General features: G+C 39.7%; 1 protein-coding gene across 1 annotated transcript; it reads right to left on the bottom strand.

Moving 5' to 3' along the window:
• Positions 1 to 8,652: 8,652 nt before the first annotated feature.
• Positions 8,653 to 9,603, bottom strand: LOC141134315 (olfactory receptor 5B12-like). Its single transcript, XM_073623889.1, has one exon. It carries the CDS (start codon positions 9,598 to 9,600, stop codon positions 8,653 to 8,655), a length of 948 nt encoding a protein of 315 aa, XP_073479990.1. The 5' UTR covers positions 9,601 to 9,603.
• Positions 9,604 to 10,425: the final 822 nt, after the last annotated feature.

Here is a 10,425-nt window from a genome sequence, read left to right as displayed (position 1 = left end):
GGGTAAAAGTGTAACAATAGTGGAACAGGAACAACATACTTCAGATATGGTGTTTTCCTCTGCACGTTTTTCAGTGCAAACCATTTCTTTAGGAGATGGAGGGGATACAATTCAAGTTCTAGATAAAAGAAGACAACAAAATATAAACAACATACATTCTACATAATATAAACAGATATAGTAAAGCCCAGGCAGAGCACCCATACTCACCCACTGTACACTGCGGAAGGGGTTACGCATGAAGCACACCCAGAGCCTGGGTGCTAGCACCTCCCGGTGGGTGTGGGAGCAGACCAGGAATTGACACTTTACCTACAAAGCATACAAAAATGCTATTTAAAACACTGTACCAAAACCCACTGAATGAGGACCATCCCACTGTGAATACTAACCATGTGAAGAGAGTCCAAAAGAACTTAGCAGATACAATCTGGGCAAAGGTATAAGTCCTTTAGGTGGCAGCGGTGGAACAAAGGTTTTTCAAAAACAATGGTAAAATATGTCCAGGTGCACACAAATTAAACTGAACTAATAGGCCCCTTTCACACCAGCGGACTGATCGAGTTCACCTGTCTGTTTTTCAGGTGGACCCGATTGGACCACCCATTGTTCTCTATGTGGCGGCGGATGTCAGCAGACACAGATATCAGCGGACACGTGTCCGCTGTCACTCGATTCGGTCTGCTAAAAACAGACAGACGGGGATACGTTAAACATCCCTCAGGTGGATCAGATCGGATAACAGTCGGATGTAAATGGACATGCAGTCCCTTTCCATCTGAACACCCCATAGAGAACAGCGGGCTTTGTCTGTGTTCGCTCTGCATCAGCAGAGTGGACACAGACCTGTCATCCACCTGCTCAGCAGGGATCAGTGAAGAGATCCCCTGCTGACTATGCAGATCCACTTGGAGAGATTCCGCCCTGTGTCAAAGGGGCCATAGACTCTCCCGGAAGAATAGATGCTATGACCGGAGAGCACACTGATCACTGCAGGCTAGATTGGAAGACAGTCCATATACCATGTCTTCAGGTTGACAATAATCACAGGTGTTGCCCACCAAACACTACCTAAAAGATACAAAGACAAGAGAAAGGAAAGCCTCTATTAGTTAAACTTAATCCCCAAAACCAACACCAAAAAGATCTACAACAGGGGGAAAGAAAAAAGTTTCAGACAGCACAAGGCAATCCCCACAAAAACTTACCAGCCACCACAGGCCTATCTGATATTCACAAAGATCATGGTGTCCATGTTTACAGGGAGCAAACCACAAGCTCCCTTTAAATGGTCTGCTACATGCCCGGCCTGCTCCCAACGGCCAATCACGGCCGGGAGTAGCAACGCCAAACCCAATCCCCAACCGAGCATGCACCTAGTACCATGCCTTATTGTTTTATGTTTATTAAAATGTCAAAACTAAATGCACAAAAACACTTTAATACTCCAACCCCACATTACATGAACTCCCCACCCCCATCCCATTATTCCCAATTATTCCCAAAATATTCCAAGTATAGACTTCGGGTATGCGCTTGGTAGAAATTGGCCAGTGTCCGTCCCTTATAAGTTCCTTATAAGCAGACTCTCTATTTATGGTTATAACTGTGATATACATTTAGGAATAAGGTAGCACTGTTAACCTTGGGTATTGGTATAATAAGAGGTGTTAATAACACAGTACAACAACAGCCACCTATTTTATTCTTTTAATTGTTATTTATTACTTAGTTCAACGTTCACAGTGCAGGTATTTGTAGGACATTTGTTACTTTCAATTTTTTTGCTTTTATTATTTTTTACAGTTTAGTTTTCCTGTATATTGTAAAGTGTTAGAATCAAGAGTAGAGCTTTAAGGACAAAAGAATAAACATTTTAATACCCTAACTCCACATTACATGACCCCCCCCATCCCTGTATCTCTAATTATTCTCCAAATATTCCAAATATAGACTCGGGTATGTGCTTGGTAGAAATGTGCCAGTCTCTGCACAGTACACAAACACTTGAATAGGCAGCAAATAGAAACAATAATTTTTACAATACAAATTAGAGTGTATTATCTTAGAGACAATAGCCACAAATATTGTACAGTGGGTATATAGCATATAAGCAGCTTGACAAGGCTGCAATATAAGAAAGAGAGATGAGATAGATTTTATCTTCAAAAAGAAATCAGAGTGTACAAAAAATGGAAAAGTTATATTTTTCTAATGTCAACTACAACTAATTTACATATTAATTCAATAAATGAATAAACTATGTAATAAAATGAATAAACAACTCAAATTAACATGAATTTTATATTTGATCCAGTACCAGCCAATTTGGAGTTGCAAAGCAGTACACTCATAGAATACCTGACGACTATCTAGCGAGATTTCTAAATATATCCCATTGCAGGTGCTTTGCCCCCTGTCCTCTTCTCTATGTCCAAGAGTGTGGCCCCTTGCAAGCCTGGTGGACTGTGGATTCACCTGGAGGGCGCAGAGGGGACGTGCGGAGATGATGGTATCACTGAACGCAAATATTTTTCAGCAATCTGGTTTGTGCGATACATCCTCACTCTCTCATCTGCCCAATGGTAAAATATACCTTTATGTATATGGAGATATATCTTTTGCACAATTTGAAATGTTGTAGCAATGTTTCATATGCTGTTAAATGTCTTAATTAGAACTTTTTGATATATTTTTCTAGAATAAAAATCCCCCTGAAGAAGACCAGAAACTAAAGGGTCGAAATGCATTGGGGTATTCATGCGGATAGTAATATTGTAAATGTAATTGGCAAATCATGTTTTCCTTTGGGGTGTTTTTTGCCATGAGCGATGTTTTATGTTGTTTGTGTCGAAAATCAGGGCTTGTATTTTAAAATCAAATTCATTGTATATTTGTATTCATCATCTATTTTTTGACCTAATAAAAGACTTTTACATAATCAATCTTTTGCTGTCTAAAAAGCCCCCTGGGGAAATTTTTCCATTTTTTGTATACTTTTGGGTTGTGCAGCCCCGGGGACTCTCATATATGTGTTTTCCTATTCAAGAAATCAGAGTGTATTATTTGTGAGATAGTATCCATAAATATCGTACAGTGGCTGGGCAGTTTAGCACTCAATATAATCTAGTGGAACTTTCCTGGCCTTAGTGGTCCAAAGTGGCAGATTCCCAGCTGCAATTTCTTTCTTTTTTTTCTGTCAATAAACATATAGGTGGACTCTCTTATGTTTTCTGAATAATATATATGGTTATATCTGTAATATAAATTGAGGAATACAAGATAGAGCTGTTACCCTTAGGCAGTGATCTCCAAACTACGGCCCTCCAGCTGTTGCAGAACTACACGTCCCATGAGGCATTGTAAAATCTGACATTCACAGACATGACTCGGCATGATGGGAATTGAAGTTCATGAACAACTGGAGGACCATTATTTGGAGGCCCCTGCCCTTAGGTATTGGGGTATTTAAATTTGGTATACTAAGAGGTGTTAATAACACAAGTAAGTACAACAGCAGCCACCAATTTTTTTTTTTGTAATTTTATTTTTATTATATTCCACAAAAATAGAGTTACATCTAACATGAATCACAAAACAGCAGGAAGCAATAATCAATGGTTTAAATTTAGCAATTAGCGTTAGCAGCTTGGAGAATATTCACAAGTATTGCAGCTTACAATTGTCAAACGGTGTACAATGTGCATCAAAAGCATGTAAAATAAGCTGAAATATATCCAGATTAACCCTCAAGGTGCTGGATTGCACATGAACAACATTACAATTACCCAAAATACATTAAAGAACTAATAAAAGGTAAAAGAAAGGGTATATTGAAAAACACACCAAGTTTAACTGTACGAAGCTGGATCATACAAGGGTAAGTCAAAACAGTTACATTGAAAGTGGTCTAGGAAGAGATGGAAAGCCATATTCTGACTGATCTCAGGCATCTAATACTTTGAGCAATAGATCCAATTTGTCAGCTAAGGTTGCGGTAAGGTGCTCCAAGCCTCAAACCATGGTACATATTGAGGCTATGAGATGGGGGGAGATGCTTCCTAATTTAATTTATTTTATTTTCATATTTATTAATTTGTTCCCCATTAACAGTACAGTTATTTGTAGTATATTTGTTACTTTCTATTTTTTTTTTTTTTTTGTTATTTTTAAAATGTTTGTTTTTCTGTATATTGTAAAGTGTTAGCATTAAGAGTAGAGCTTCAGGGACTCAGTCCATTCACCAAAAATGTGTTTAAAGGCTTTTCCACTTTTATTTAAAAGAAATGTCTTTTACATCAGGTTTCCCACTCAATGGTTCAGCATTACACAAGATACAAAGTAAAGAACAGCCTCCTGGCTATCTGGAATACTTAGTCCTCAGTGTGCCTCTGCACAGACTGCAATGAATGAACCTTAAAGTAGAACTATAGGCAAAACTTTTTATTTATATTTTGGATAGAGCAAGGGAGGGTTATAACCCCTGTCAGATTTTTGTTTTTGTTTTTTAGCCATCTGTGTCTCATTGCGGATATTTCCCTTCACTTCCTGTCCCATAGCCAAACAGGAAGTGAGGGGAAATCCCTGAAAATTAAGGGAATTCCTTGAGGACCCCCAGTTCACCAGAACCAGTATCCCCATAGGAAGTCCCCCCCCCCTTATTACATTTCTGGGGACAACCAAAAATGTGGGATTTTCTTTTTACTTTCACTTTCAATGACAATGGTAAACAGGACAAATAGAGAGGGGGAATATCCATACCCGGGGCACAAACCACAATAAAAATTAACAGATGTTCTAATTCCTTTCCACCATATCCAAAACTTTTAAAAAAAGTTTTGTCTTTAGTTATACTCTAAAGTGATTGTAAAGGAAAAAATATATAAAAAATAACAAACATCTCTATACTTACCAGCTCTGTGCAATCGAATTGCACAGAGCGGCCTGAACCTCCCCTTCTCGGGTCCCTCGCTGGCGCTCCTGGCTCCTCCTTTCTATCCAGTGCCCCCCCACAGGAAGCTGCTTCCCATAGGGGGCACTTGTGCATGCTCGCTCCTGAGCCACGCTGCTGCGTCAATTGACACAATTGACCCTGCCTCATCACTGGCTTTGATTGACAGCATGGGAAGAAAAAAGAAATGGCTGCACATCCAGAACTTCCGATTGCCTTTTATTTTGTTTCACAAAGATAACACCAAAGACACCAAACCGTGGTCACATAGATGCGTTTCACACATACATCTTGTGTGTAATAATTTGGTAATGATTAAGCACAAGATGTATGTGTGAAACGCGTCTACGTGACCACAGTTTGGTGTCTTTGGTGTTATCTTTGTGAAACGAAATAAAAGGCAATCGGAAGTTCTGGATGTGCAGCCATTTCTTTTTTCTTCCCAAGTTTCTCCACGGACGGGGCTAGCAGTCTGCAAGATACTCCAATCAGCCTTATCTTTATACACCTGGAGCAGCGGTTCTTTTTCTTGTATACTAGTTTTGATTGACAGCACTTGGAGACAATGGCTTTTGGTGCCCCAGCAAAGCCAGGGAGACCAGGAAGTGAGGGGAGAGAAAAGCTACAGATGTACACAACCCTGGATTGAATGAGCGTTCAGGTAAATATAAGGGGGGGTACATTCAATGCCTAAACATGTTTTACCTTAATGCAAGGAATGCATTAAGGTAAAACATGTTTAGGCTTTGGAACCACTTTAGGCTGGCCATCAATTATAGACTTTTCTTGTTCCATTTCCGTGAGATTTACCTTCAACTATGTAGTGCAAGGGCTGGCCTGATTGCATACAAATTAAAAGTGTTTAGATCTGACCTCAAATTATATGGCTTTGGTAAATCTAAAGGAAAATTGTGCAAGACTTTCACAACTTTCAGGTGATGGCCTGGTCAGGTTGGCTGTCTTTAAGGCCAGCCAGGCCAGAATACAGGCACAAACATGGCTAGTGTGTCTGTATTTTATTATGTGTTAGAAAGTATGTGTTAGAAAGTACACCACCAATAAAGTACTTTATTATTTACATTTTATCATTTACAATATTTTTATCTTTTTTGATCGCATATGCGATAAAGCGTGTCACAATAAACACCCACCATTTGCCATGCCCACTAATCACTGTGATACCACTGAAAACTTTAATTGGTGCATTTTAATCCGCGGAAAAATATCCTTATCATGAAGTGTTTGCTTCCGAAGCCAAAAGTTCCAAGTCAAAGCTCCCCTGGCTTTAAGACAGCTCAAAGAAAAGTAAGAACATGTAAAAAAAAAATCAACCAATCCAACTACTAGGGTCCACTATAAAGAATATTTTTCCTTCACTGACTTAAGTAAAAAATAACAGAAGTCCCAGGGGCCACACAATAAGTACCAAAGGGCCACAGGTTGAGCACAAGGCTTTATACCATGAGTGCAAACAGCCAGAACCGTATGCAGATACAGTTTCAGTGTGTGTGCTCTTTTCCTTACATTGTTTCAGATACAGAAAACTAAATCTAGAGTTCATCCTAAAGTTTTGGATAAAGGTAAATTTTGATTTCATCGATTTGGATAATAACCGGATCATAACCCAAATTTCAATGTTATTTTGGTAGTTTAGATTCACAAAGGCTACGGGGAAAAAGGGACCAAAGACATCTCAAAAGCTGGTGGTGCCTTTTATCTGCCCCTGCTATTGCCTTCTAAGTACACTTGACTGCCTTTGTCACATGGGACCATCCTTTTTTTTTAATACCTCTATTATAATTTTGGAAGGAAATGGCTCGGGCTATTTATTTTCTCATCATTCTGGACCACTGGGGTTTTCCCAAATCATCCTGCACAATGTTGTGTAAGTTGCTACACAACTTTGTTAAGAAATTTCAAAATTCAAGGTTCGCTGATATTTTTGTAAAAAAATTTGGCAGAACCCCAGTTGGTTGAATTTTTGACCAAGTTCACTCATCTCTAATGAGATATAGTATATTCTGAGATTTTGTCATCTTTTAGCACAGAATGGATTGGTCTTTGGTATAAGGGATTACAAAGCAGGTGAGGTGTGAATGTAAACAAGTAGTCAAGTTTACATTTATTTATTTATTTTTTTATTTATTTCAGGTACTTTATATAGCGCCATCAATTTACGCAGCACTTTACATATACATTGTACATTCACATCAGTCCCTACCCTCAAGGAGCTTACAATCTAAGGTCCCTAACTCACATTCATACATACTAGGGACAATTTAGACAGGAACCAGTTAACCTACCAGCATGTCTTTGGAGTGTGGGAGGAAACCGGAGTACCCGGAAGAAACCCACGCAGGCACAGGGAGAACATGCAAACTCCAGGCAGGTAGTGTCATGGTTGGGATTTGAACCAGCGGCCCTCCTTACTGCTAGGTGAAAGTGCTATCCACTACACCACTGTGCCTCCATTTGCTGGTATAAGTGAAGGCATTAAAGGATAACTAAAGGTTCAGTTTAAAAAAACAAAAAACAAACATGTCATACTTACCTCCTCTGTGCAGTTAGTTTTGTACAGGGTGCTCCTGGCTCCTCCTCTTTTTGAATGCCCCGTCGGAAAAGCGCTCTTCCTCAGGGCACCCATGCGGGTGTGCTCCTGTGTCCTGCTGCTGCTGTGTCCATTGACACAAACAGCAGGACTCGACTTCGCCCCCAGCTCCATCGTCATTGGATATGATTGACAGCAGCGGGAGCCAATGGTTGCGCTGCTATCAATCTATCTGATCAGGAACGATCGGGCCCAGGTAAGTAAAAGGGGGGCTCAGGGGGGCTGGGGGACTACAAGAGGATTTTCACCTCATTGCATAGAATGCATTGAGGTGAAAAACTGCAAGGGTTTACACCCCCTTTATTTAGAAACATAGCTTAAGGCTCTGTTTCCACTAGTGCGACTTTTCATGCGACTTGGGACTGAAAAGTCGCATGACAAATTGTTTCCCATGATTTCCAATGAGTACCGTTCATATCTGTGCGACTTCAAGTCGCAGCGACTTCAAAGTAGTCCCTGCACTACTTTGGTCCCACTTTGATGCGACTTGAGGTCTATAGATACAGGCATTGCTTCAAATCGCGGTAAAAAGTCGCGGTAAAATCGCGGTAAAAAATCGCGGCAAAATCGCGCGACTTTGGGGACGCACTAGTGGAAACCTAGCCTTAGTTCAATATCACTCTTCCAAAATTTAAGAAACTAAAAGAACCAAAAAAAAGCAAAATTAAGCAATGGCAATCTTATTCTGTTACCTTTTTGCAGCTTATAAATTTCACTGAAATGTTTTATTAAATATGAAAGAAAAACAATCCTAATTTATCTTAGTTTATCAAAAGACCAAGCTTTTTTTTTTTTTTTCTTTAGTTTTTTTTTTTTAGTTTTTAGCTGTCTTCCTGGGGTAAATTCTTCACTTGCTGTCCTGGAGAAAAGAAATCCTCTCCTAAATGGTGATTTGTTATTTGAACAGGTGTCCCTATTAGAAGATTTCCTCAAACCTCCTGTTTCACTGTAAAATGTTGGATTTATTATCAATTTCTGTTGTAGTTGGTTACCAGGGCTCATAAGGTGAATCACCCCAGGGAAAATCCAAAATGTGTTCCCACCTTTTCCCATGCCATATACAATTAAAATAATATATTTTAACCCTAAACATTTATTCAATTCTAATTAGATGTGAACTTTTATGCATTGCTTGCATGATGGCCTTTTTTACCTCTTGGTTCCTCAAGCTGTAGATAAGAGAGTTCAACATCGGGGTCATTACTGAATAAAAGACAGAGGCCACTTTGTCTTGTTTTTCTAGGGCACTGGAAGGTGAGCGCAAATAGGTAAAGAAAACTGAAACATAAAAGATGCTGGCGCACACTAGATGGGAAGAGCAAGTACTGAAAGCTTTCTGTCGTCCCTCAGAAGATTTTATACGGCATATAGTGTTAAAGATAAGCGTGTATGAGACCAGGATTGCTGACAGCGAATAAGAACAGTAACAACCAACAAAGAGAATGGTTAACATGTTGCAATGAAGTGTTTTGGAGCAAGACAACTGGAGCATAGGAGGGGCATCGCAGTAAAAATGGTCAATAAGATTCGAACCACAGTAATGGAGATTGAACAAGCAGCTGGTCTGTACAGCTGACTGGAGGAAGCCCATGAAGAAGGAGAAACCGGCAAGAGACAAACATTTGCTTTTGGTCATGATGGAAACATAGTGAAGAGGGTGGCAGATAGCAGCGTAGCGGTCATACGACATACTGGAGAGTAGGAGAATCTCAGTTACTGCTAGGCCAGCAAAAAAGAAAAATTGGATGGCACAACCATTAAATGAGATGGTCTTCCTGAGAGATATAAGGTCAGACAACATTTTAGGAGTGATAGATGTAGAGTAGAAGAGGTCAACAGCTGAGAGGAAACTCAAGAAGAAATACATTGGAGTGTGAAGGTTGGAGGCACCAAGGACAAGAATAATTAAGCCAATGTTTCCGATTAAGGTCACAATGTATACCATCAAGAAAAAAGTGAAGAGGAACGGGATTAATTTATCATTATCGGTTAGTCCAGAAAATACAAACACAGTCACCTGTGTGTTGTTTTCCATAGTCATTAAGCTCTTTTTAGCTAATTAAATAAACGTAAATTTTGAATAATATGGGCATGGATTTTTTTAAAGAGTTTAATGCAGAGAGAAATATGTAGACTTTTATAGATGATGTCCTTCTTTAAAAAAAAATCTTGTTGACTCTAGCTTCATTACCTTTTCCTTCAGCAACAAAGAAGAAGAATGCAGCAAGCAAAGTTAGAATGAGATAAGGAGCTTTGCTCAACATTCATGTTCCACATCAGGAAGTTTTGCAGACACTGGATCCTCATGATAACCAGGCAACTATATTTTTCAAAAGAGAAGGAGAACAATGTTAGCCATGTTTTTCTGCCAAGAAGAGCTCTTTCACACTCGAGGCAGTGCCTATTGCCCTGCGGAAAGCTTTTTAAACTGGATATTTTTCCCAGGAGGTAGGGGGTATTGCAATGGCCAACAGACATTTAGGAGGCAATCCTGGCACTTCCTAAATGTCTGTGGCTAAGTGGTTAGCACTTTCACCTAGCAGCACTAGGGTTGTTGGTTCAAATTCCACCCACGGTACTACCTGCCTGGAGTTTGAATGCTCTCCCTGTGCCTGTGTGGGTTTCCTCCGAGTACTCTGGTTTCCTCCCACACTCCAAAGACACATTGGTAAGTAAATTGGCCCCTGCTGGAGTGTGAAAAATTGTTGTTGTAAGAACATGTACTCATAGGCTCATAAGCTCAATAATAACATGCAATGCCAAGCTGCGGTTTCCAAAGCGAGCAAAGTCCTTTCTTGTAATAAGAGAGGTATGGACTCCAGAGAGAGAGATATCATTTTGCCCCTGTTCAAATCATTAGTAAGAC

The sequence above is a fragment of the Aquarana catesbeiana genome, linkage group LG03 (genome assembly GCF_042186555.1).
Source record: "Aquarana catesbeiana isolate 2022-GZ linkage group LG03, ASM4218655v1, whole genome shotgun sequence".
NCBI classification, from domain to species: domain Eukaryota; kingdom Metazoa; phylum Chordata; class Amphibia; order Anura; family Ranidae; genus Aquarana; species Aquarana catesbeiana.
The sequence above is the reverse complement of the archived record's forward strand: the minus strand, read 5'-3'. Positions and strand labels throughout refer to the sequence as shown.